Here is a 27,574-nt window from a genome sequence, read left to right as displayed (position 1 = left end):
GTTAGTAGCATAAGTTTATAGGACTTCACGAACTCTGCAGAGTTTACTTGAGGGAGGAGGATGTGCAGGGTTTGGGAGTAATTCAACCCTTACAGAGCCATATCAGATCAACTCAGACCCCAGAATGAGACAGTCACTTCCTGCCCTTCTGGTTCCAAGGAGAAAGCCCAGAAATCTTTAACCTGAGAGGTCTTTAGGAGCGCTCATTCCCTTCCCCCAGTAGCAATGGGGAAAGGTTTATTTCTGCTCTTTATTTCAATGATCGTTCTTAGCATTAAGCAAACGGTTTTTCTGAGTTGTTAAAATGCAATACTGGAAGCTAGCACTGGATGGTATGTTTTGTTTTTGTAAGGGTTGTTTAGGGAAAAGACCTGGGAGAAAAGGAAAGTCAAACAATAAGCTGACGAAAGAGGGTACCTATACCTTGGCTATAAAAAACTGCATCTAACTCCTGCTAAAGCCAGGAACCAGAATTCTCCATCTTACCCCTCAGTGTATGCCAGTGATATGCATGTTAGAAGTACTAGAGATAGCATTAACCGAACAAATCTATCATAGTAAGTGCCAAGTAATATGGCAGCAATAGAACTCCCATAATTATGGCAAAACAGACAATCAAGGCATGATAATGTGTTCATAGACCATCTATTTACATCAGAATCATGTGGGTTTTTTCCTTTTAACACACTAAACTACAAGTATTCGATTCCTAAAGAAAGGGTCCAAGTTTAAAAAAAAATAAATAAAAAAAGATGAACAGAAGAACGGCTATACTGGGTCAGACCAAAGATCCATGTGGCCCAGTATCATGTCTTCCAGCAGTGGCCAGTGCCAGGTGTTTCAGAGAGAATGACCAGACAGGTAATCATCAAGTGATCCATCCCCTCTCACCCATTCCCAGCTTCTGGCCAGCACAGAAGTAAAGCTCACTAACTTTTTGTAGTTCCACGGACAGCACAGTCATATCACAGTGGATAGTTTTCTTTCTATTTTAATTTGACAAACTGGTATGAATAGGTTAGTTTCAAAACTATTGGAATTCAGAAGGATTCATATTAGTTTTCTTTTTATTTACCTACTGAATAACTGATATAGTTAAAGAGTAGTTCTAACCAGGAAAAAAAACTAACTAATAACGGCAATGAAGGGTCCATGTTTATTGGCTCAGTAATCTCCTGACCACATTTATTCCATTCATATTTAAAAAATCGTTTAACTTGCTGGGAAGATTCTCCACATGGAATTTAACTGGCCAAACCGTTAATGATGTGTCACTAGAACAGAATTTTGCTCACACTCTCATAGCACTGCTGTGCCATTATAGGGAGCTGAAGTAAAGAAGTAGAAAAATATTTTTCCCAAAAAAGTGCACAACTCTAAATACCCAAGACGCAGACATATTGAGTAAGGTGATGCCATTTTACATAGTTCCTTTCCTGGCCATAACCCAACGTTAAAGTATTAGGAAATTAGTAGTGAAAATTTGAGGTTAAAGTCTGAGGGAAACCTCTAAATGTGGGTAAATATTTAGACAAAAATAATGCTCAGCACTCTCATTTTTAAGGTTAAAGATGTTGAGCAATGTTTCCCTATATTTTCTTAGAATCTCCTTTGATTGTGTGGCACACATTGTGATTTTCCTTTAATAAAGAATGTACCATGCATAATATCCCTGTACAGACTGGGCAGTTTGCACTCAGTTACTGCTTGCAAAACAAATCCCTCAGAATTCCATTACGATAGTTTATGCTACACATGCAGCATTCACATTTCACTGATAATTGGGTCTGTTTTGAATTATACTACAATTTAGCATCTGTAGAAATCTGAAGATAAAAAAGACAAAAACAGCATTTCCTTTAACAATATTTAGTATCTCTGAATATTTCAGATATATATATCTCCTAGCGCTCCATATGATCAATTGTACTTAAAAGGTGCCTTTCAGTTTACATAATAAATATTTCTATTGCCATTGGTATGTTTCTCTATCATGCCATATTTGTAATAACTTAATATATATACATATTGAGTAATTTAATATATTTAGAAACCTTTGAGCAGATACATTGCCCAACTCCCACCCCAGTCAAACATTTACTCGTTTTCTACTACTGAAGTAGTACTTTAGGTGCATTTGTGGAGAAAGTTATCTGGAGACAGGCATCAAGACTTGTGTGAAGTATAAAAGGATAGTTTGAATTTGAATCACCACCGCTGTAAATGGCATCAGTAATGAAAACTATAAAAACAAATACATTTCCTTTTGTTACAAGGTATCTGACATTCCACAGGAGGGAAAGATACACTTTGCACTAGGTTTGGCTTTGCTCTTCTTGCCAATAAAGTCAGATGGTCAGTTATTCTACAACAGTTTTATTTATTCCAGTTTATGTACCATCACCCATATTTTCCCCACCCTTCTGCATCAGTGTTGCAACACTGTCTTTCAGTAGATTTGTTCCTTGGAGTTACATTTTTGTTCAGACAGTTAAAAAACATGGTTAAAAAAGAGGAAGTCTTCAGATCTATGTTTCATCTGACAAGAGGTAACTAACCAGCATGTTAAGACACCTGATTGATAGACTTATTTCTCCAGCACAAAGTGACTGAAGTATTTGTAACGATCGCGCTTGTGAAGTCTCACACTGAGAATTGTCGGGTTGGACAGCAGAGAGGTGCTATGAGAGTCCATAGGTAGAGTAGGACACACACCCAACATGACGCCATCTTAATCCAGAAGATGGACCAGGTTCCACTGAAGAATTTTTCAATCTCAGCACTTTCATAACTGTTAAAGAGATGAAGGGAAAAGGTGACAAGAAATGCAGTAAGCGGTTACACTCACCGTTCCTATTTTAGATTTGTTTCCCTCTGCTCATTTTGAGAAAGTTACTGACCGCCAGCAACCTAATTTTGAACCTGGGAGCAGGTGAACAGCTCTTTGAACAGCTCTGTTCAGGTAACAGCCAGGACAGACTGCTTATTCTCTCCCTCTCTCAACCAGGAGGCAAGATGTAACCGCTCCAGTTTTGGGTATTTCAACTGTACTCCTACATTGAGAGCCGTCCAGTAACATTACATGAATGTTAAGATTTTTCCATGAAGTTTACTTACTGGAACCAGTGAGTTACTGTCATCATCACGTAGAGAGAAGCCAAGAAGAAAACGAAGTGGAAGTAGGCATAGCTGTATACTGTGCCTCTCTTTTCATCATATATTACAGTCTGACCGCCCCTTTCTTCAACATGCTCTTCGGTGTCAGCTGTATGAAACAGGGAACAAGAAGTTGTTTCACACAAGAATGGAAACAGTGGTAGAGTTCACATCCTATAGATTTAATTAAAATGAACAATTTTAGGCCCAGTTCAGTTCAATATCCTTATCCAGCAGAAAACTTAAGCATACTCTTGACTTCAGGCACATGCTTAAGTTGCATTGAAGTGAATGGAATTTAAGCACATGTTTAAGTATTGTCATGAATTCAGGCGTTTTAACTTGATCACAGGATCCTGAGCTTCCTCACTTTGTACTAGGTCTCAGTCCATGGAGTACTCCCTTGCTGATACCAAAGTGAGAGTCCCAACACCACTGGGTCTTCTGACAGAGGGGGCAACAATTGGTACTCCATTTGTTGTTGTTCCTACACCCAGGCAGAGAGCAAAGGCTCAATATAGGAGAAGAGCACAGAATTCGGAGCACACAAATCTGGCAGCGACAGCAGGACACCCCCTTTTGAAAGTATGTTAAGAGCAGCTACTCCCCTTTCACACCTTTTTTTTATTTCATATAATGCAAGAGGAGAGATTTCCATTCCATCCTTGTGTGGTTAAAGTATTTAAATTTTTTTAAATGACAAAATTGTATAGATTTTAAAATAAATATTTAAAGCTAAAGCATTCCAGAGTGGTCTTAGTTTTTGAATAATTTTTTCCAATGCATTTCATGCTGCTGAAGAAGTTTCAATTTCCACAGAATTTAGGACACACGCACCTCTGTATATACTGGGCCTGGCCTTAGTTATACTCTTGTGGTTTGGGCTAAAAGGAACAAGCAATGCTAAGCAAAATGTATAAGGAATGCATAGTTACCATCTCCATCTGGTGCACAGCAAAAGCAGCAACGAGCTACCTACAAGGCAGACATAAAGTTAACAAAGAGGTTTCATGCAACAAAAGAGAAACAGATCAGCAGATTAAGTCAGCCTGTTGTGCCTAAATTACAAATACTAATTTATAAAAACATTGCTTTGTATATTTGCAACAGACAACACAACTAAAGCCTCAATCAGGAACAGACAAGCAATTTACAGCAATAGACCTTTTGGAAGTTAGGCAGCTACTCTATCTTGGTGTTAATTAACCATTTATGGAGAATTATACTGCATGTATCTATTTTACATAATCTAAGACCAATATTCAAATGACAAGAGGGTAGTGTAGCTACAGTGGAGTAATGCTGCAAAATGGCTGTGTACAGTAGTTCCTTCTTCAGACCAAAGTCACGGGTGTTTTTAAAAGTAACATTTCTTTATAGAAATGAGAATGTAAGGAATATTAGAGATTCTGACTACATTCAGCAAGACTGATTATACAAATATAAGCCTCAAACTTAAATAGACATTTGCAAGGTTGGAGCCAGCAGTAGTAAACTGAAAGTTACTTTATCTTCATACCATTTTATGTAAGCAAGGGGTTTTTGTTTTGTTTTTTTGGTGGACAAGTCTCATTTCTCAGTCTAGAAGCTAGTACTTCTCTGGTGGCACAATGACACTCCTGAAATGCAATTGGGTACTGCCGCATGTTTTCCTATTTCCACTGCCTGTTAATATAGAACATTGCACTTTGATTGTGTGTTTTCCCAGTATTTCTCTTCTTGTGCACAATTCCACAAAATACGTATTTACTCTGCATTTTCTATATTACATCTCCAACACCTGTTGTTCTCGGATATGTTTCGGTTTCATTTTGGGGGAGGTGGTGTTCGGTTTTGGAGTCTAATAAAGTATACATACCAAGAAATTATGTTGTACTTTAAGATTTGTGATCTTTATACTTCAGTTTAATAGATAAGGATTTTCACACTCGCTTTGTATGATTAAATACTCTCTGGATGCAAAAGATGATAAAAAGACTAGCAAAGTTCCTGCTTAAGAGATTGGCTGAGTTTAATGAAACAGGAGAATAAATGCTCCTCCTATAGTTTGGTTTAACAGGGTTCTTTACTTTTTTAAGTTAAATTTGGACAAGAACTATTGCCTTTCGCTTGCATTATTATTTGGCTATATCAAGATCCTGAAGTTAATGCCAGGCTCCTCCAAAGAAAGTGTTTTTTCTTTGGATACATGTGTCAGAAATTCAGGCCTTGCACATTAAGTGATGTAATTAGTACTGTTGGCATGCATACAAATAGGCATTCAGAGCAATTAATTATCTCTAGTTTAGGTACAGAAAGACTTTCTGTATAAATAGATGCAGCTGCAGAATTATGTTTACATTTCTTGTCAAAAGACAAAGGCCCTTTACCTCACGGAAGACAATCAGAATGGAATTAATTAGTCATTGCCCATCATTGCTTTATATTCACATGCAACAGTCCCCATATAACTCTCTAAAACCAAGGGCTTGTCTGCACTTACATTTTATAGCGCTGTAACTTGCTGGCTCAGGGGTGTGAAATATCACCCCCGAGCGCAGCAAGTCTGAGCGCTTTAAAGCACAAGTGTAGACAGGCTCCCAGCGCTCGGAGCTAATCCCCTCGTGGAGGTGGATTACCAGGAGTGCTGGGAGAACTCCCCCCCAGCGCTCACGCGTGACCACACTCGCACTTCAAAGCGCTGCTGCGGGAGTGCTCCCGTGACAGCGCTTTGAAGTTTCCAGTGTAGCCATGCTCCCAATGATTTAGAAATAACTCTACTGTTGAGTGCTCAGTTCAACCTTCTCAGACAAATGGACCAGGGTTACCAGGCTAAGACTGGCTGTGCCAGCCAGTGCCTTTCGCTTCCCATTCAGCAAATTTGCATTCTAACATACAATAAAGCTTGAACTGCTTCAACTCTCACGCTAGCAAGACAAGACTAGGGTCTGAAGCAACCCAAGTGCTATTGTGGGTCAAAGTATGCACAACTGATTGGTAAGGAGGCAAAAAATGTGCATTGGGATCCAGTACAGAGGGTCATCATTAAGGTTGTGTGTCTATGTGCCTTGAGTACCAGGCACACATGATTGAAGTACAGTGATTTTGCAAAATGGAGTGCTAATAATATCTATTTACTATTCAGGCATAAGCAATAGTTACTATTTTTCAAAGATTTATGTGAGTACTACCTGCATGTATGTTATATACTCACAGTTAATTACTGTAGTATTTTTATATACTTATCTTTGCAACCAAGAAAGGCTAGAAACACCACTTTTTAAAGATGACAGTATGAAAGCTTAGATTCTGTAGAAAGTTTCATGACACCCAGAAAGAAGCTTTTACAATACATAGGATTGGTTCTAAGTCTTGATATACAAAAAAAGCTAAATTTGAAGTATGTAGCTTGACCCACTTAGACAGCAGAGCGCACAAATTCTGAGTGAACATATTGGAAAAGCTGATTTTTTTTAATGCTCAGAGTTAAGTGGGTTGAATTATTTTGCTCAAGATTTCCCACAGAATTCACCTTTGGGGTAAGAGCAAACATGGATATTTCTACCTCAGATGGAAGCTATACAGCAACTAAAACGAGGGGACTAGAACGGAAGTGGGAATTCAGTCTTCCATACTGGGAGCTGACAACATCTGTTAGACATTTGTGAAGCGAACAAATGTACGTATGCAATAGAATGGCTTATTTTTTACCACATATAGCATGACAATGGGGGAAGAGAAACAAAACAAAGTGTGTTAGTGGTTTTGGGTGGGAAGAGATTAAGAAACCCTGATGTGGAGAACTAATACTTTTGATCACGTTTTACTGCTTTTGAATTTTCTCAACTGCCCTGTTCTGCAACTAAAATATAATGATCTCATCTTTGCCTATATTCCTAATAAATATTTCTTTTCTGCCTCTAACTGAGAGGAAGTGAGCTTCTGGAGAACAGTTACACCCCGGTTTAATGCAAACTCTGTCATCACAGGAAGTCTGCCGAATGCTAGAGAAAAAAAAAAACTGCAAGGACAGTGGCATACTATTTGGGACACATTAGGCAAGTCCTCTGAGGGACCAGCAGGAGCTGTGAGGAGCCAGCCCAGGCAGTAAAGACTCAGGAAATTCCACCTTTCCTGACAGGAAGAACATGTGGCATGTGAATAGGCTTTTTACGTAGCTATCTGTAACAGAGTGGCTTGTCCCTGAAGGCCTGGAGCCAGCCAACCCTAGTTATTCAGAAGGCACACCTGAGTAGGGGTCAGCTGATTACCTTATTAAAAAGCAGCAGGAAGCGGGGAGGGGAGGGCGGGGAGGGAGAGGATGGGAGGGGAATGACGATGTGCTCAGGGAGAAGACACCAGCATGAAGCCGGAGGGAGAGACGTCAGCAAAGGCCTGCCAAGGCAGGGAATGGCAGCTGGGAGTGAGCAGGCTCCAACAGAGAACCCTAAATTATTAAGAAGGGACTAGGCTCCAGGTAGGGAATTTGGTATGAATAGGTTAGTTTCAAATCTATTGGAATTCAGAAGGATTTATCTTAGTTTTCTTTTTATTTACCTACTGAATAACTGATAGAATTTAAAGAGTAGCTGTAACCAGGAAAAAAAACAACTAATAATGGCAATGAGGGGTCCCAGGAAGACTGGGAGCACAGACTTGATGGGGATTTGAGAACTTTGGGGCTGGATTTATTACAACAATACAATCATTCCCAAAACAAAGAAGGGCATCGCTGAACTACAGAAGTGTTGCATGGAGTTCTTCAGGGGGCCTGAAGAGGGGAAACAGAAGCAGAGTCCTGCAGAGCCACTTGTGGCCACAAGGGGTTGCTCAAGAGGCAGCTAACCCTTTGATACCATCCTTATAAGTTCTGGTTGAAAATTCTAAATGAACAATACATACAATCAGAAGACAGACAGCTTGAAAGTGAGCCCCGAGATGGTATTGTGGGTAGAAGCAGTTTGTTACAGTTCAGGGGAATAGTTAACTCACTTCAGTTTCAGGTGTTGCATATATTCCTCTCAGTGCTTCAGAGCTTGCACGAGTTGTTGAGGTCAAACTAGGATCAAAGAGAAGACAGCACCATAACATGCAGCGTAAGTATGTTTCCTGTGATGCTGAGAAATCTCATGGGGAACGTCTACACCGGCAGAAGGAACGAGCCTCCCAGCCCAAGCAGTGTGCCAGCAATGGCACTGTGGATGCTGTGGCTCGAGCTGCAGCTCGTGCTCTCAAGCCCCTGGGCCTGAGCTTGGGTGACTAGGTCAAATGCCCACCAGAGCCACCACCACACTGCTGAGTTTAGCGTGTGCCAAGTCAAATGAACCGAGCACGAGCCTGTGTAACCCCAGGCTGGGAGTCTCGCTCTCAGCTGCAGTGTAGACATACCCTAAGGATCCAGTCCCTCAACAACTGAAGTGATAACACAGGATGTAAAGTCAAGTGCTAAGTCTGTGAAAGGTTTGTTCTGTGCAAGTAGAAATCTACAGGACAGATCACCACCAGACTCATTCCGTAATCATGAACTTAAAAATAAACTAGACAACTTCTATTAATGTCAATGCACCACCCAGCAATCAACTTAAAAGCTAAACACACACAAATTTGCATTTCAGAACAGGTTCTCCCTGCTATGCATGACGGGTGTTTCGCCTTTCCCAGACTAGTTTTACAGCAATTACTTTGACCAATCCTGTAAACAAAGACCACAGTCACAGCCTTGCAGATGAGACAAACTCATAATATTTATGAGCTATTTGCTAGGAAGACTGTTTATACCATTATTATTCCATTTCCTGTAAATTGTTGGGGGAATCCTTCCCAGTTTCCACCCAACTTCTCTCTGAAACCAGCTCTTATTTTGAGAGAGGAAGGATGGCTATGTTACACAAACTCTCCATGACCCACACTGAAATGTTAACACAGAAACATACTATACCCCTTGTTTCCTTCCTACCATTTAGAGTATAGGTTCTCATACTGAGGAGGAGTTTCTCATTTAGTTCTGAACATGGTGGTATTTGTGGTTCTGCTCTTCCTGAGAGAATGCTCCATAGCCTAGTTTCAACTCCTCTAAAAAGTCTGTCTTCCACACTGACAAATCTTTCCCTATGGATTGAAAGATTCATTGTTCCAGTGGAAAGTAGACGTAACTGGTCATTGCAATAAATCAAACCTGGATCATGAATACATGGATTCATGGCAAGATCCTTGTCTGATAGGAGTTACCAGAATAGTGAGGTTTCTCTGGATGGGAGGACTTGTTGCACCACCTCTTCTAAGACAGCCAAATTCTTGGATGATGGAGATTTTGAACTGGACTCTTATTCAGTGCGGAGCCAATGCAAAGATCAGTGCATTGCAGTTACAGTGACATGGCAACTTGTGTTGTGAAGCAATTGGGAGTTTTTTCCTGGTACATTCCTAAATAGGAGTTGCAATAGTATAACTCAGACACCATAAATGCAGAGACCTACTATGCCCAGATTCAGGTCTGACAGGAAATACCAAGGTAGGCTGGTTTCTCCAGATATTAGGACTGCCCCACCTTGTTCAAATGCAGTCTCAATGCCACCCCCAAAGAGGTGCTTTTAGAGCAGGATAAGAATCTGACACACCTCCCTCTACACACAGATTAAAAGGTTTTGTAAGGGATTTCTGCTTTTTAATATGATGTGCATTTCATATAATTTTTTTAAATGGGCATGTTATTGCTGTACCAGAGCAGCTGTTTACTTGTATTTACTTTCCACATCAACATATTTCTTCAGCTGAGCTAAATTTTAAGAATAAATCATAAAGCTATTAGAATTTCTTTAAAAAGACTGCTGGTAAAAGTTCTCTCTAAACAAAGTGTCTTTCACTACATTACTAACACCACCCTTTCTATTACTGAACATCAATATTAAAAAACTAAAATAAAGAAATCTAAATTACAGTTGAACCTCAGAGTTACGAACCAACCAGTCAACCCCAGACCTCATTTGGAACTAGAAGTACACAAACTAGCAGCAGAGATAAAAAAAAAGAGCAAATACAGTACAGTACTGTGTTAAATGTAAACGACTTAAAAAAAGAAAAAGGGAAAGCAGCATTTTTCTTCCGCATAATAAACTTTCAAAGCTGTATTAAGTCAATGTTCAGTTCATTTTTGAAAAAAAAAACAAACAAAAAAACACTAACGTTTTGTTCAGAGTTACAAGCAACCTCCATTTCCAGGGTGCTTGTAACTCTACTGTACTTTTCACTGTTTGCTTTTTTTGCATTTCTCTCATGGACAACCAAATAGACTAATCGGTTTCAGGAGGGCTTCTAGTCAATTTCACATTCAGAATCTCAGACACTAGTAGTGCTTGATCACATACATATGAAAGACATAACTCAATTAATTATGCACATTGCATTTAGGAAGTTTATTAGACTGAGGTCCTTTACATGGGTGGCGATGGATGGAGAGCCACACTACCCAGCAGTTTGCCACACAGTTAAAAACCACAAACTATGTCCAAATTACTATCAGAAAAGCCACTACTTGGCAGTACTTTCTGTAGAATTTAAGACTGTGAAAAAGTGATGTTTCTGGTCTTGATGATTAAGAAAGTTTTCAAATGTGAACAAAGGCAGTGTTGTCTTTCCGCAGTCAGACCCATTAAACCAGCTATGTCTGCAGACTCAGGAAGGCAATGCTTCACTGGTTCATGTTTGGAATTTCTTCCACCAGTAGATGTGGATCCTTTTCATAAAATGCTAAATCATCATTAGGTTTCAGGGTTGCCTATTTCATCACTGATCATTTTAGAGAAGAAACATCCAGCCACTCCGGGACTGTGGGAAAGTATGATCAGATTAATTTCCCTCCTTTCGTGTAATTCTACCTCTAGCAATTGCTTTGCATTTGCATTGCACACATTATAAAATCTTAATCTGTTTGATCCCCACATTTAATGTACCAGTAAGGTAACTTAAAAAAACAAAACCAAAGACTTACCAAGAATATAAAATGCAACAAAACAGAAGAGTAGTGCCCAATCCAGTAACCAGGTTCTCATCTCTGGGCAAACCCTGGCTAAAATCAGGTACGCAGATTGTAATGTTCTTATGGTTCTCATCTAGGACTTAAAACACAAAACAAACCAAACATAATTAATAAGTTCATTTGACTTCAGATTAAAGAAAAAAATGTGTTTCCTGAAACGTCAAGAACAATCTTTTTTAGAAAGATTATCTAGGCTGGGAGGCTGAAATTAGACTTGCCAGATGTGTTGTTTCTTGAAGGGCAGAACTACAATAAACTTCAGCACTTTGCTGGCTCACCGGGACAGAGTGGAGAAATGTCAGGCCATGGGGTAGTTCTTAAAATCCCAGCTTCTCTGCTGGGCTGTTCACCAACACTTCACCTCCCCACTCTTTTGGAGGGCCAACTGACAGCTGAAGAAGTTTAAAATTATACATACATTATAAATGTGTTACTGTTTGTAAAGCTGGGGTTACATTATCCTGTATGTCTGTTTAAGACAGGGGTGTTTTAAGGGCAGCCCAACTGCCAAATATAGGCTCAATGAGGTCTAAAATATGGCCTGTGGCAACTCCACTCCTGAAATGATGCACTGAGGACAAAGAACTACACTGGTTATGGGCATATTTTATTTTAAAATGTATGCAGGTTAGCTGCTGCCTTCAGGTTCCTGGCAAACTGCCAGCTAGTCCTTGGTGTCAAAGAGAATGTGCTGGCTGCTGCTTTCCACAGCTCCCATTGGCCAGGAACAGAGAACTGCAGCCACTGGGAGCTGCGGGGGATGGTGCCTCCGGACGGTCAACGTCAGCATAATGTCTCACGGCCTGCAATCAGATTACCCTGATGGGCTGCAGGTTGCCTACTACTGGGTTAGAGGAAAGGCTTTCGTGCAATTCATCTGAATCACAGAAATCTATTTTGGAGCTTGGAAAATGGCTCTCTGTTCACTAGATTCATCAGTCTGGATGGATTCCAAAAAGGAATTCCTTGAGAGAAAAATGGAGACAAACCAAATTTTAAAAGAGCCCAATGTTAGAAAAACTATAGCAAGGTTTTTTGGCATCTGGAGATGCTCTGTAAATGTGAGGCACAATGTGTTTGAATTAGCACGTGAAGAAGTACAAGGACACCCATATCTGGTTAGGATCAATCTTAAGTTTTTATACTCCGTGAACAGCAACTGTAGTACTACTCAAATGCCCTTGAAGCAAAAGATTTGAGAGTAATTTTTCACATGAAAGGGAAAACGGGGTCAAAAACTAGGTAATTTGTTCCAAAGTTCCATGCTCCCAATTAACAAATCTAGCACATCAATTATAGGTAGGACCCTACCAAATTCACGGCCATGAAAAGAATTTCACAGACTGGTTTCAGAGTGACAGCCGTTTTAGTCTGTATTCGTAAAAAGAAAAGGAGGACTTGTGGCACCTTAGAGACTAACCAATTTATTTGAGCATAAGCGTTCGTGAGCTACAGCTCACTTCATCGGATGCGTACTGTGGAAGTGTAGAAGATCTTTTTATATACGCACAAAGCATGAAAAAATACCTCCTCCCATCCCACTCTCCTGTTGGTAATAGCTTATCTAAAGTGATCACTCTCCTTACAATGTGTATGATAATCAAGTTGGGCCACTTCCAGCACAAACCCTTACTTCTGTGATGCCTTCAGAGCGGCGGCTGGCTCTGAAGGCAGAATCCTGCCAGCTGCAGTGCAGAAGTAAGGGTGGCTATACCATACCATCCCATCCCATCTTACTTTTGGGATGCTGCTGCTCAGCTCTGAAGGAGCAGTACTGCAACCCCCCCCATCTCCCACAACTCCTTTTTGGGACAGGACCCCTACAATTAAAACACTGAAATTTCAGATTTAAATAGCTGAAATCATGTAATTTACCTTTTTTAAAATCCTATGACCGCAAAATTGATCAAAATGGACCATAAATTTGGTAGGGTCCTAATTATAGGAGGTCTTATTGTAATGGCAGCTAAAACAGCAACGGGAGGAGGAGGGGGTGGAAATCTACTGGATAGAAGTGAAAAAAGGGCAGACAAAAGTGTCCAATCTGAAACAAAAGAAGGCTATACATCTTTCTGGTTGTTATTGCATGCATTGGCCTACATCCTATACCAGTCTCTTCTGCCAAAGCTAGCATCTTGCATTGAACTCATGACCATGCAGGATTTGTTTGGCATGATAATCTAAAGGCCTAATCACATTCACTTTTGATGCAGCAGGTCTTAAAGGACCTTAATAAAGCTCAAGATAACTTACTAGTTTCTGGTGGTTTGCTTGACAGAGATGAGAAGGTGAGATACATGACATAGCAGCTGATAACTCCTGACTGCAACAAACCAGAGTGTGGCTGGCCTTTAGAGAAAAAAAGGTAAGATACTGAAGCATTTTTATGGGCTTTAACAACAGAAATTCAAATGGTCAAAGTATCTTCCACATGGGAAATATTATTTAATCCTTTGCCTATGCACTTTAGAAAGTTTCCAGACAGACTAGGTAGGTATTTCCTCTGAAGGATACAAGAAAACATCCCTTTCTCCACTGGCTGCTCCAGGGAGGTTAAGATCCCCAAACCAATAAGAAATAAACACTGTTTTGGCCAACCATACCAAGCTCAAAAACAATATTCACACCTGGTGTAAGTTACTGGCAGACTTAACAATAGCTATAATTGCTTATCATTTAACTTTGAAATTACTTGAAGCACTGATGTATCTCCAGTCCCAATGCATGAAAGATGCCACAAAAAACAAAATTTTTGTTGAAACACGAAGTGTGATGTGAAAAAGAACAAAAATTAGAATGGTTGTGAATTGTTCCAGCCCTAGTCTCAAAAAACAGATAGATGGTAACTGTACGATGGTGAGAAATGAGCATGAAATCAGAGCTGAATGGGTTTGAATGCTATTCTCTTAACAATGCTATTACAGCAAAGGTAGCGTAAGTGGCTCCATACCAAGCAATGTCTATGCATGTGAAACCTCTGCTATGTGTCCACCCGATCAGGGAATTGTATCAAAGATCCTGGCATGCTTGTCATAGAAATCACAGAAATGTGGGACTCAAAGTGACCTCGATAGGTCATCTAGCCCAGTCCCCCACACTGAGGCAGGACTAAGTATTATCTAGACCATCCTGACAGGTGTTGGTCAAACTTGCTCTTAAAAACCTCCAATGATGGATATTCCACGACCTCCCTAGGTAATCTGTTCTATTGCTTAACTACCCTGACAGTTAGCAAGTTTTTCCTGGTGTCCAACCTAAACCGTCCTTGCTGCAATTTAAGCCCCTTCTTTTCCTGTTTTCGGTGGATAAGGAGAACAATTTATAAAAAGGAGACTGATAACAAACTTCTACAACTTGAAGTTTTAGGTCCCCCTACCCCTCAGTCTTCTCTTCTCCAGACTAAACAAACCCAACTATTTTTAAGCTTCCCTCTTATGTCATGTTTTCTAGACCTTTAATCATGTTTGTTGCTCTCCTCTGGACTTTTGCCAATTTGTCCACATCTTTTCCAAAGTGTAGTGCTCAGTACTCTATGTGAGGCCTTATCAGTGCTGAGTAGAACGGAAGAATTACTTCTCGTGTTTTGCTTACAATACTCCTGCTAAAGAATGATACTCGCTTTTTTTGCAACACTATTACATTGTTGACTCATATTTAGCTTGTGATCCCCAGATCCTTCTCTGAAGTACTCTTTTCTAGGCAGGAAGGAATAATCATGAAGGGACTACGTACAGTACTTTGCATTTGTCCTTACTGAATTTCATCCTATTTATTTCAGGCCATTTCTACAGTTTGTCAAGATCATTTTGATTTCTAATCCTGTCCTCCTAAGCACTTGCAAACTGTCTCACCTTGGTATCATCTGCAAACCTTTACAAGTGTACTCTTTAGCCCATTATCCAAATCATGTATGAAGATATTGTCTAGAACTGGACCCAGATCCCGGCAGGACCTACTCAATATGCCCTTCCAGCTTGATTGTGAACCACTGATATCTACTCTCTGAGTACGTTTTTCCAACAAGTTGCATACTCACCTTATAGTACGTTCATCTAGCCTATATTTCCCTAGTTTATGAGGAGATCATGTGAGGCAGTATCAAAAGCCTTACTAAAGTCAAGATACATCACATCTACTGCTTCCCCTCTATGGACAAGGCTTGTTACTCTATCAAAGAAGGACATTGGGATGGTTTGACATAATTTGTTCTTGACAAATCCATGTTTACCGTTACTTATCACCTTATTATTTTCTAGGTGCTTACAAATTGATTATCTGTTCCATTATTTTTCTGCCTGGCCTATAATACAGTGGGTTGTCCTTATTCCCCTTTTTATAGATCAGTACTATATTTGCCCTTTTCCAGTCCTCTGGGGTCTCTCACTTCCACCATGAGTTTTCAAACACAAATCGCTAATGGCTCAGATCTTTTCAGCCAGCCCTTAAGTATTCGAGGACGTATTTTATCCGGCCCTGCTGAATTGAAGATATTTAACTTGCCTTTAAGTAATTCTTAACTTGTTCTTTTCCTATTTTAGCCTCAGATCCTACCCCATTTACACTGATGTTCACTATGTTGTCTAACGTAGGTTAGTCATTTGATCACCATTTTGGTGAAAAACGGAAACAAAAAAGGCATTGCCACTGCTGCATTTTCTGTTATTGTCTTTCCTGCCTTGTTGAATGATGGGCATATCCTGTCTTTGGTCTTCCTCTTGCTTCTCATGTATTTGTAAAATGTTGTCTTGTTACCATTTATGTCCCAAGCTAGTTTAAGCTTTTTTTGGCCGTGGCTTTTCTAAACTTGTGTTGTTTTTTTTATATTCATCCTTTGTAATTTGACTTCCTTTTTGTATGATTCTCTCTGATTTTCAGGATATTGAAGATCTCCTGGTCAAGCCAGGGTGGTCTCTTACATCCTTCCTAACTTTTTTATGCGTTGCGGTACTTCGCTCTTGTGCCCTTAATAGCTCTTTAGAAAACAGTCATCTCTTCTGACCTCTTGTTTCCCAGGCGATCTTACCTACCAATTCTGAGTTTACTACAGTTTGCCTTCTTGAAATCTATTGTCTTTATTCTTCTGTTTTCCTTCCTACCATTCCTTCCAATCATGAACTCTATCATTTCATGATCATTTTCACCCAAGCTGCCATCCACTTTCAAATTTTCAGCTACTTCCTCCCTGTATGTCAGAATCAAATCTAGAATAGCCTCTCCCCTAATCACTTTCTCCACCTTCTCTAATAAGGCGTCTTCAATGTATTCCAGTAATTTGTTGGATAATCTGTGCCCTGTGGTAATATTTTCCCAACAGATGCCAGGGTAGTTGAAGGCCCCCGTCACCACCAAGTTTTGTGTTTTGAATGATTGTCAGTTGTTTTTAAAAAAAAAAAAAGCCTAATCCACTTATTCCTCCTGGTTAGGTGGTGATCTGTAGTAGACCCCTACCATCACATCACCCTTGTTTTGTACCCCTTTTATCCTTACCCTTATGCTGTCATGCTTAGTGACATGGGTCAGAGAGGCGATGGTATGGATTTTATGGAGACAGAGTGACATAAAAGCTAACTCAAAACACAGAGAGAGAGAGAGAGACACAGAGACAGACACATGCGAGAAAGGTATACACACACTGCGTCAGTACCCGATGACATCAGCCTTGCTAAGTCTGATAACCAGAAGTAGGCTCCAGAGAACTCTCAAGGTGACCCATCTCCAACAAAACAAACAACAGACAAAAATTTGATAAGCACACTTACGACTTTGGACACAGGGTGAGATAGCTACCAATGAAATAAGAATGCACAGGCCACCATTTACACCAAGCAGGATCTTGTTGTATGTGCAGCCCTCGGCGCGCGTGTAAAAGACAGCCATCAAAATCAGGGCTCCCACAGCAACGGAGTACAGGACAAGAGTGCCCAGAGCTAGTAAGCCATACCACAGTTTATTATGCGTTGTGCCCGCAGTCCTGTTTGTAAGGAAGAAAATATATTAGCTATAGAAAAAATATGGAACATATACTCCTTATCGAGATAGCTTATATGACCATTAGAGCTGCACAAAAGTCAGCATTTTGCTCTCTATAGTACATACATTGTTTCAGCAGTATAGGCTGTGACTTCTGGGTATTTTACAAATATAGTTGCCTTGCTAGATTCATTTGCTATCACCAGGATCTATAAAACATTCCATAATGCTAGTGTTGATCATATATCAAGACTTTACACTGATGTTTTAATGCCTGGCTATTTCCATAAATATAGCCTGCAAGATTCTGAAGATTTGGAACAGCTTAGACTGAGCCATCTGCAAATCTTTGACACTGTTGTAATCGTAGCTCCTAGCTAACGTAGGGGATTCCTTGACTGGAGCCAAGGACGACCCTTCCAGGTCCCAGCTCATTAGTGAAGTTCTTCCATTACATAAGCCCTGGAAAACCACGGTTAAATACACCGCAGCTATTCTTATCCTCCTACCACTACAACAGTTTTGTCCATTCAACCATTCTCCCGTCTTTTGGCTCTCTGTATCCTACAAGTTTTACTGAGTCCTGAATTCCCTACCCCCCACTCCCACCCACCCCTGCAGAACTGATCTTGGGGGAACAAAGTATCAGACGGCATCATCCAGTACAATCAAGTTGTCTGTACTAACAGGGCAGAAATGATTTGCAAAATGGTTTACAAAAATCTGTTAACTCAGATGGTGCCTTTGAGTTACATGCCACTGCTGGAAGTCTCCTTTCAGGTCACACTGACAGCACTGCGTTTCTTCTACAGTTAATTATTGGCAGCAGTGGTTGTGCTGTGACAAGAGAACACATTTTATCTTATCCTCAGGAAAACAGTTATCAGGGGAGAAAAGGGAGAGAGCAGAGGGTTTTAAACCTTTTCTACAAGCTAATGGGATAACTGTGAAAACAAAAGAACAGAGAAAGACAGCGGAATGGATGGGCAGGGAATAGCTAAAGGGAGGGGATTGTGTGTTTGTGTAGGATTTAAGAATTCTAAAATATTAATGGGGCAGGGAAGGAAGGTACCAAAGCTACACAAATGGGAAATCAAGCCTATACAAAAGAGGCTGGGCAAGGGGATTGATCAAGGAAAGTTGTAGAGTTGGGTGGAAACAAGTGGCTCACCTCTTATTTAAAAACTGGGCTGAGGTGTGTCTATAAGCTTGCATGAAAACAAAACAGGATCCACCAGTTTACATCACTGCTTGAGTGCTGTGGCTATGCTGTATGGATCCACTCTATTTTATCAAAAATGGATTATACTGATACAGAAGTGAAGAGGCTTAAATGATGGGGTCCTTGAAGCACTATTACTATTTATTGGAAACAGAACTATTTCAGTCAAATACAAAGCAACAAGAGGTCAATAATAAGAGGGAGAGAAATGGCATCCAAAATGGGGAAAAAGGAGAGTGAGTAAAGAGTAGAAAAAGACTTAGAAGGTTGGGGAGTACTGTATCCTCTTTAAGTAAAGTTGCCTTCCATCATAAAATAGTGTCCGTGGTATTTTTAAATACTGTGGTTAATTTTCTGTTAATAAAAACATGCATTTAAAGAAGGATTGCAATACAATACATTATACAACCAACTGCTTGCCAGACACATACCAGTTTTTATTCCATTTGTGTGCAAACTCCACAAGCAGGATAAGCTGAATAAGTATAAAAAGGAATCCTCCCGCTGCACCTACATAGCGCCAGGCTGCAAGGGGAAAAAAGATCAATTTCCAATTATGTTGAATTTGAGAGCTTAGATAAACGGAGCTTTGTGGTATCAGGGCAAAAGTCTATGCAGTGAAACCATTATACAGCTCATCAAGACACATCTCAATTAACCTTGACTAGAGACCTTCCTGAAAATGGCAGAGGTCACCTGAAAAACCAGTGCAACTTTGCATCCATCCCAGCTGACTGATAGACATGATTCAGTTTATGGCACTCCACACATTCTAGAATATCCACTACAAGTTCATTAACCTGAAGAATTTTTGTGGAGAAGGTTACTGTATATGAAGAGAAGCTACTGAAATCTTGCTACATGGTGCAGAAAAGCGGTGGCATCAGTTTACAGATCTCCTAAAACCTAAAATTGTTGAGGAACCTGAGGCTGAAAATGACTATCACTAGATTCAAAATTACACAGATGTAAAAATAAGGGGGAAAACTTATTCATTCATATTTGTAGGAATAAAAAAAAGTGTTCTGAGACACCCCCACAGCTACCACAATCCTCCGCATTCACCTATGACTGGTTTAAATCAAGACTGGATGCGAACACGTACATGATAAAATAGCCTTTGGGTCCCCGCAGAAGCTACATGGGAGTAATTCTGCGTCACTTCCTTTCCAGAGTGGTCAATCTGCATCCTGACCAGATACCTGATTTTTGTGAAAAACTAAAGGCTCTGAAGCAGCAGTTTTCAAACTGCGGGTCACCACTGGGTCATGGAACGAAAGGCACGGGGTGGTGGCGGCTCTGGTCGGAACTGCCGACCCGGCTGTTACAAGTCCCGTTGACGGTGTTGCCCAGCTAAGGCAGGCTAGTCCCTACCTGTTCGAGCACTGCGCTGGGCCCCAGAAGTGGTCAGAAGCAGGTCCGCCTCCTATGCGGGGGGGGGGGGGGGGGGCGCCCACAGGGCTCCATGCGCTGCCCTCACCCCAAACACTTGGGGATGCCCGTGGACGAGAGCCATGCGGAGGCACATGCATGCCTCCGCCTGGGAGCCAGACCTGCTGCTGGCTGCTTCTGGGGCACAGCACGGTCTGCAGTGCCAGGACAGGCAGGAAGCCTGCCTTAGCACCCCTGTTGCACCACTGACCGGGAGCCACCCAAGGTAAGCCTGCGCCCCAATCCCCAACCCCCTGCCCCAGCCCTGAGCCCCCGTGAAACCCAGAGCCCCCTCCTGCACCCCAAACCCCCCATCCCCAGCCCCACCCCAGAGCCTGCACCCCCAGAGCCCTGACCCCATCCCACACCCCAACCCCCTGCCCCAGCCCAGAGCCCCCTCCCATACCCCAAACCCCTCATCCCCAACTCCGTTGGATCACGGACATCTATTTTCAACTGGGTCACCAGAAAAAAAAAGTTTGAAAACCACTGCTCTAAAGGAAGTGTGTGCAGCTATTTATCTAAAGGCTCATTTGGAGTCATTGTATGTCTTATAATTTGGAAATGCATCTAGTAATACAGGTGTATAATGGGGTCTTTTCTCACTCAACATTTGACCCTTAGGCTATAACTATAGACAGTCAGCTATCCGCACTAACAATTCATAGCTGGGGAATGTGCTAATGAACTTTAACTGTGACCTGAGTAGTATTTTGCCAAGAAAACTTACCTTGATTAATAAGAGCTGAACAATATTGGTGTTAGTTTACATTGCTCTTGGCAGAGTTATATACATTTGTTGTACTGCAGCATTATGGTTTGTGTTAAATGATAGACTGAAAGTACTCAAGTGTTTGTCAGTTTTGATAAGCTATTGTATTAGTTTAATGAGCATGAAGTTCTTTTGTAAAAATGTCAGCAAAGTGGAGTACAAAACTGAAGGTGTGAATGGGCTGTGTGTATGTGAGGGGGAGGGGAGAAGTCTAGTAGGCTCCTCACCCCTACTCAGTAACTAGGTACCTAGATTTCTAGTAGGCTCCTCACCCCTACTCAGTAACCTAGGTACCTAAGAACCATACCTATCACAGAAGGTTACATTGTAGTTTAGCTAGTAATAGGGCTGTGCAAACCATGCAGTTGCACATGATGCCTCCCCAGCCAAACTAATGGGGCAGGGAGCAGTGGTAATACATATATATTTTATTTAAATAGAAAAAGGGGAAGAGCTACAGAAACCTTCTGGGAGGTGGAGTATGCAGCAGATGCCTCCTGTTTGGAGAAGGGATTGAAGGAACTTCCAAACACCCTTCCCTAAGACATTGACACAAAAGAGACCAGCACATACTTCTTGATTTTTTCTGTGCAAAACAGACTGGGGGAGAAGAAGTGTTTCCTGTCTAGAATCATCAAAAGATTGTTGTTCATGTCCTGACTCAAGAGCTACTTTTTCTCCACTTACACACGTTCATGTTACTCCAGAGAATCAGTACAGTGGAAAGGGTCACTGCGGCGCACCTGGATCACGAATGCCTCCAAATAGTAATATTCTAGAATTCCATCACTTTCTAACACAGTGGGTGTTTAAAGATTAAAGAACAAGGAATACGTAACTAACTTCAGCCTCATGAAACTGGGGTGGGCACCAGACTCACCAGGAGCTGTTCCTGGTGGTGCTAGTGGGCAGGGCTGGGAGCAGTACTGCCATGCCAGGGGAACTGCCTGGGCTGGGCGCTGGCTCCTGCGAGCAGCAGCCCGACATACTGCTGCTTTTCCCACTGTGGTTCATGGTAGAGCCCTGCAGCTCTGTGGATATCTGCTTTATACACGTGGATATCCATATCCGCGGATATGAATTTTGTATCTGTGCGGGGCTATATTTAGGAGCACAAATCCCACTGAATTTCAGTGGGACTTTTGCTCCTAACTCCCTAAAGTAATTTTTTAAAATCTCCCCCCAAAGCTGACATTTACATATGGTTGAGAAAACATTCTCAAACCACTCTCAGAGTTAGTGACAGTAACTGCTACCAATTTATATTCCCAATTAACAAAAACGGTTTCAGACACTACTATGGAAACAGGATCCACAATAAATAAATTGGCAATACAACATCTCAGCAAGAAATCTAATTTTCTACTACTAGACGTAATTTGTTTAGTTTCTGCACAGCTTACAAGATCCTGTCTCATTACAGTCAGTCACTGCTAGTTTTCAAGAGAGAGGATTCCAGTGTGCTTTATGTTTTGTGTTACTTGGCTTACGGTACCACCTTATGAACAGAACAAGCTCTCTCTGTTGCAAATAATGGTATTCAGCTGACTGCGACACAGCTAATTATACAGACAAGGTGGGTGATGTAATACCTTCTATTGGACCAACTTCTGTTAACAGATAATTATTTGCTCACCCACTTCGCCTCTAATAGCCTGGGACCAACACAGCTATAACACCAAAGCATAAAGCTAATTATATCAGCCAGAAAAAAATCCAACACATTTTTGCATATTCCTAAGTGTCTATATTTTTCAGCACTCGTTATGACTATCTGTAAATCCAAAAGCTTGTAAGGCAGCACAAGTTTGTTATTTTGTTCACACACGTACCCTGCGCATGTGTATATAACATGTTAAAAATATTCTTAACTGTTTATACAAAACTAAGAAAGAAGTGAAACAACTACGGCAACCCCATTCATTCACTCAAGGGAATACGGGTTTCAGAGTGGTAGCCGTGTTCGTCTGTATCAGCAAAAAGAACGAGGAAAACTTGTGGCACCTTAGAGGCTAACAAATTTATTTGGGCATAAGCTTTCGGGAGATAACCGATCTGTCTCTACTGTTAAGGTTATAGGCACTCATACAAGCAAAATGGAAAGGGTATATGCATACAGAAAGATAAAATTGTACCATTAAGGAAGGTGTCTTGATCTGGAATGAAAAAAGCTCCTGAGCACATGGCTGCCAAAACTAGAAGCTTAATGAACCAGAACCTGGAAGACAAAACCAAAGTGGAATATTATTTATAAAAGAAATTAAAAGTCTTCGACAGGAGTTCTGTCTGTTTCATAGGACAGCTGTGCCTTAAGTAGTGGTTACTGCTCTCTGGTACAAAGGAATCACTACCGGTCTGAATACAACTTAGAATTCACTTCTACACACTTATGTACATATGTCAAACAAACCATCAAAATTAACTCAGTGCTTTTGATAACACTATACATAATCAAAAAGAAATGCAGTATGGAAATCTAGCACTACACAGGGAATGTGATTTATTGCTTGATTTTAGAAGAGGGCAAAATAAGCGAACAAGCTAAAACTTACCCATTGTGAATATATGCTCGGCAGCTTTTGCTGTTGTTAATTTTGATGGTAAGTAAGAAGAAGATAAAGAAGAAAGACGCCATTCCAAAAGAGACCCTATAAACCGCAGAGTATCCCACTAGCTTCTCACACGTCTCACCTGCTTGAATACCTTTGCAGATGCGCTCATAAAAAGGAATCTGAAACACACACACAGTGAGAAAATTAAACAGGATTTACCGTAATTAAGCAGATTGCACTCATATAGTTTACATGTGTACAGCTGACTTAAAAATAGCTAATTGGATGTATTTCACACTTACAAGTTATGTTTCAGTGACTCTGAACCATCAGTCTGGACTGAGGGGTAAACTGCACACAACAGGTGAGGTGGTACATAGATTATAAAGGATTGGAAGTCTGGAGCCACAATTGACAGCTACTAACTCCTGTCAAATGCCTCAGTACAGGGTGAAGGGGAACAATCCCCTACTCCTCACCATTTTTAAAGGAAGATTGGCATCATACCTCTTCTTTAAAAATAAATTGCCAGAAAGGTAGGAAAATTCCATCCCTTTCCCCACTTGTTAAATATTTGCCTTTTAGGCCTTGCCCTAACTTTGTGTGGTTGTTTGTTCCCTCTCATATTCTGGCCTCAGAGGCTCACCACACTAACGTGGAAATGAATACTCCCGAAATGTCTCCTGAAAAGCAGGTTTCTGTGACTTTTATCCATTTATGTGCTCTGTCTCTGTATGCAGACTAGACCTCGCCCCCTCACCCCATGGCTAGAGCAGATCCCCAAAAGAAGGATTTATAATGGGTGAAACACCATTAGTTTTGAGGAAACTAAAGTCTCTCTGTATCCTCAGAGCCACCAACCTAAACCAATGAGACTTGTAAAGCAATACACCATCAGATGAGAGTGGGGATCATTAGTTCACTTTTCTTACATGAACAGAGGCTGACACACACAGTGTTTTGCCCTAGCAAATGTTCTCTTCAAAGATTTAGAGGAACAAGACAGAAAAAATAAATTCAGCAGCTGCTCAGCCTCAGATGATTTCAAGAAAGAGAATGAGTCTGGGAAGCATACCGGGGTTGTAGATAATACCCTACATAAAGAAACAGCGCAGCTCCAAGAAAGGAAGAATGCTGGTCTCTGCTTGTCCCAGACGACAACTCGAAAAGCAAAACGGAAAGGGTCAGAGAGCAAATGGACAGAAGACTGGATGATTAGATTCAAGCCATATTGTAACTCTTGAAAGATTTTCACCTCCAAATACTTTCAGAACATGGCTAGTATGCCAAGCAAGACATGATTACTTGAGCAAGCAGAACACTAGTAAACAAAAATGGATGACAGGAGCGTACAAGTGAGGGGTTGGTGTACTTGCTTTCTTTGGAGAGTCACACCTGTAATCCTCTACTACCAGCAACAGTCAATCCACATGCCAGATCAACCAAAAATGTCCACAGCCTGAAAGGTTTTTTTAAAACAGCTCTGCAACAGGAGGTTAATGTATCATATGACTATGGCAATGCAGAATTGAGGACAATAAGGAGTTTTTGAGGTGTATTAGGAACAAAAACCATCTTAACAGTACTGGTCCATTACTAGACAGATATTGTAGAATCTTCAACAGTAATACAGAAAAGGCACAAGTGTTCAATAAATATTTCTGTTCTGTATTTGGGAAAACCAGAGTAATATAATCATATCATATGATGAAATATTTTCCATTCCAACTCAAGAGGATGTTAAAGAGCAGCTACTAAAATCAGACATTTTAAAAATCAGCAAGTCCAGATAATTTGCATCTGAGAGTTTTTAAAGAGCTGGCTAAGTAGCTCCTTGGAAAATTAATGTTCATTTTCAATAAGTCTTGGAACACTGGGGAAGTTACAGAGGACTGGAAGAAAGCTACATTTGTGTGAATATTTCAAAAGGGTAAATGTGATGACCTGGATAACTACAGGCCAGTTAGCTGGACAGGGCAGGGCAAAGCATGGCAGGTTGGGGCCTGGTCACTTGCTGCTGCTGCCAGTGCCAGGCCCCCTGTTAGCCTCCCAGGCCATGGGGCCCGGGGCAGTTGCCCTGGTCTGTCCTATGGCCAGGACGGCTTATATTTTCAGAGCCCGAACATTTGTGGAGCCGGGCCCACATTCCTGAATATTGGTGGAGCATGGGCACCACAGGCCTGTATAACTCGCTGCCTAGGTCTTCAAGTCCTTAGACTTATCTCAGACACAATGCCCACAGAACAGTACCAGCTAGACGGGTGGTAAACTGAGATATCTGCTTATTGTACCATAACTTGATTGATTTTACTGTCACTATGTCCTCCCTCTACCCCCAATGGCATCTGTTGAGTCTTTTCACAACCTAGCTTGAAGCTCACTGGGGCAGGGATAGTTTTTACTGCGAGCTTGTACAGTGCCCAGAACAATGGAGCACCGATTAGTGTCCACACATGTTACCCTGATACAAACTCTAATAAAATAGGCAATGCTGAGATTTGTTTTCCTAGACAGAATGCAAAGTAGTGAGAGTTCCCCAACGTGCATGGGGTAGACAAACATTCTTATTAAAATGAAACTTTTAAAACTATATTTTTTTCCAAACACACCAGATAGTGCAAAAAACTTATGTTTGCGAAACTAAACTCTCATTTGTAGCTGTCCCCTCCCAAGACAAGCGTCTTAGGTATCATTGAGTTAACAGATATGCTGCTAAGGCAAATGATATAGAACCGTTTCAGACTTAGTGAATTTACAGCAAATGTAGAAGCCAGATTGGCACAACATTCAAATGGCATCATCAAATCAATAAAATTTCAAAAGGCGAGTTAGAAAGGGTAATATTCACTCCACATGAAAGAGGATGTTCACAATATTAACAGGAGTATTTGATCTCTAAATTGATAGAGCAGGCACAAAGTCATGTACCAGATATACAGATGAAGAAAACACTGGGACTAGGTTTTAAAATTCATGAGCTCTCTATTTTTACAGATGGTCAGACTATACAAATATTGGAGAACTATAGTTTGCTTATGGCCTGGTTTCCGAGGTTGCTAAGCACTCAGAAATCCCATTGAAACCACCTCTAAATATCAGTCCATAATTAATGTCTCAGTTTCCCAATCTGGATAGAGAATTTGAAGGTGCACCCTGCTAAGGCTGGGCTTAATTAACTGTTGAAGCTTTTGAACTTTAAACATCCCAGAACATGCTTTATTACTAATTTAGAGAACAGATAAAGAAAGCCTAGTTTCATACACTTCATTTTTCATTCAAAACAATCAAATACTCTTAATTTAAAAGAGCAATTATCTTTCCGGTTCACACTAACTCCTCTTCTTTGTGCCATTTCTTCCCACCACTGAGCCTTCAAGGCAAAAGAACAGGCAGAGAAATTGGCATTACTGAAAATCATATTGTTGAGGGCTGCTTAGGAGACCCTGAAATAGTTTACTGTTTTGATTAGAATATTTGTTTTGTTGGAGACACAAATTGTATTAAAACCTTACTAATAAAAGAAATGGATTTTATGAATTTTTGGCATAAACATGTAAATTGTCTTCAAAAAATTCAATTTCTTGGATTATATTCAACTTCTCTCCATTCAAGCTTCCCACAAATGAAAATCTAGTTCCTGTCAAGCAATCAAGATGGTACATGAACTCTGGCAAACTAAAGTGTTTTTAAAAAGCCAGAGGTCAAGGAAAAACAATATGCCTGTATTAGTCAGCCATACAGACTACAGGCAAGCAGAACAGAATCAATCTAGTAATTTAAATAGCTGATTAAACTGGGAAGCAACTTTAACCATGTGTTCCACGGCACACTTTCTTTGAGAAGAGTGCAGTGAAACAGCCAACGCAACGCTGGCTGAAGACCTCTTCTGAACTTTTAAGACCACCTTACTCAAACAGAAAGGCAGGCTTGATGCTTATTCCCTGGAGAAACTAACTAGGTTCCAGTCTTATGTTACTGAATTATTGAAAATTCAATCCACTCCCTGTTTAAGTAGCAGAATCAGATTTTTGTTCTGTAACAGAAACAAAGTTTAGATCTCATGCATTAGTATGTTGTGCTGTCAGGAGCTATGGCAATTTGGGGAATCTATGTACACCTTACAAATTCTAGTTGATTTTAAGAACTTGCTGTATCATTGAATGCCACGTCTATACTACAGGAACTATAGCAGCAAAGCTACCGTGCTGTAGCTATGCCAGCATAACCCAACAATGTAGACACAACCCCCAGCGACAGAAGGGTTTTGTCACTGTAGGAATACCACTTCCTTCAGCAACGTTAGCTAGGTTGATGGAAGATTTGTCTGTCGACCTAGCTATATCTACACTTGGGCTTAGGTCAACATAGCTACATCACTCAGGAGTGTGGATTTTTCACACCTGAGTGACATAGCTATGTTGGCATAAATTTTACAACAGGTCTCAGCGTATGTGGAA

General features: G+C 40.7%; 1 protein-coding gene across 2 annotated transcripts in view; it reads right to left on the bottom strand.

The window, feature by feature from the left end:
- Positions 1–2,360: 2,360 nt before the first annotated feature.
- The window catches only part of SERINC5 (serine incorporator 5), a 52,952-nt gene continuing 27,738 nt past the window's right edge, over positions 2,361–27,574 (bottom strand). For both annotated transcript variants that reach the window (XM_084629666.1, XM_084629665.1), the window contains exons 3-12: positions 23,118–23,296; positions 22,701–22,783; positions 18,794–18,887; positions 16,930–17,141; positions 13,424–13,519; positions 11,123–11,249; positions 8,128–8,194; positions 4,092–4,131; positions 3,118–3,265; positions 2,361–2,791 (exon numbers count right to left, since the gene is read on the bottom strand). In XM_084629666.1, the coding sequence (XP_084485792.1) occupies positions 2,644–2,791; positions 3,118–3,265; positions 4,092–4,131; positions 8,128–8,194; positions 11,123–11,249; positions 13,424–13,519; positions 16,930–17,141; positions 18,794–18,887; positions 22,701–22,783; positions 23,118–23,296 (1,194 nt within the window). In that variant the 3' untranslated portion in view covers positions 2,361–2,643. The remainder of the gene's footprint in view (positions 2,792–3,117; positions 3,266–4,091; positions 4,132–8,127; positions 8,195–11,122; positions 11,250–13,423; positions 13,520–16,929; positions 17,142–18,793; positions 18,888–22,700; positions 22,784–23,117; positions 23,297–27,574) is intronic.

This window comes from Lepidochelys olivacea, assembly GCF_965140295.1.
Source record: "Lepidochelys olivacea isolate rLepOli2 genome assembly, chromosome: 5".
Taxonomy (NCBI): Eukaryota; Metazoa; Chordata; order Testudines; family Cheloniidae; genus Lepidochelys; species Lepidochelys olivacea.
Note: the sequence above shows the minus strand (reverse complement) of the source record. Positions and strands in the feature narration are given on the sequence as shown.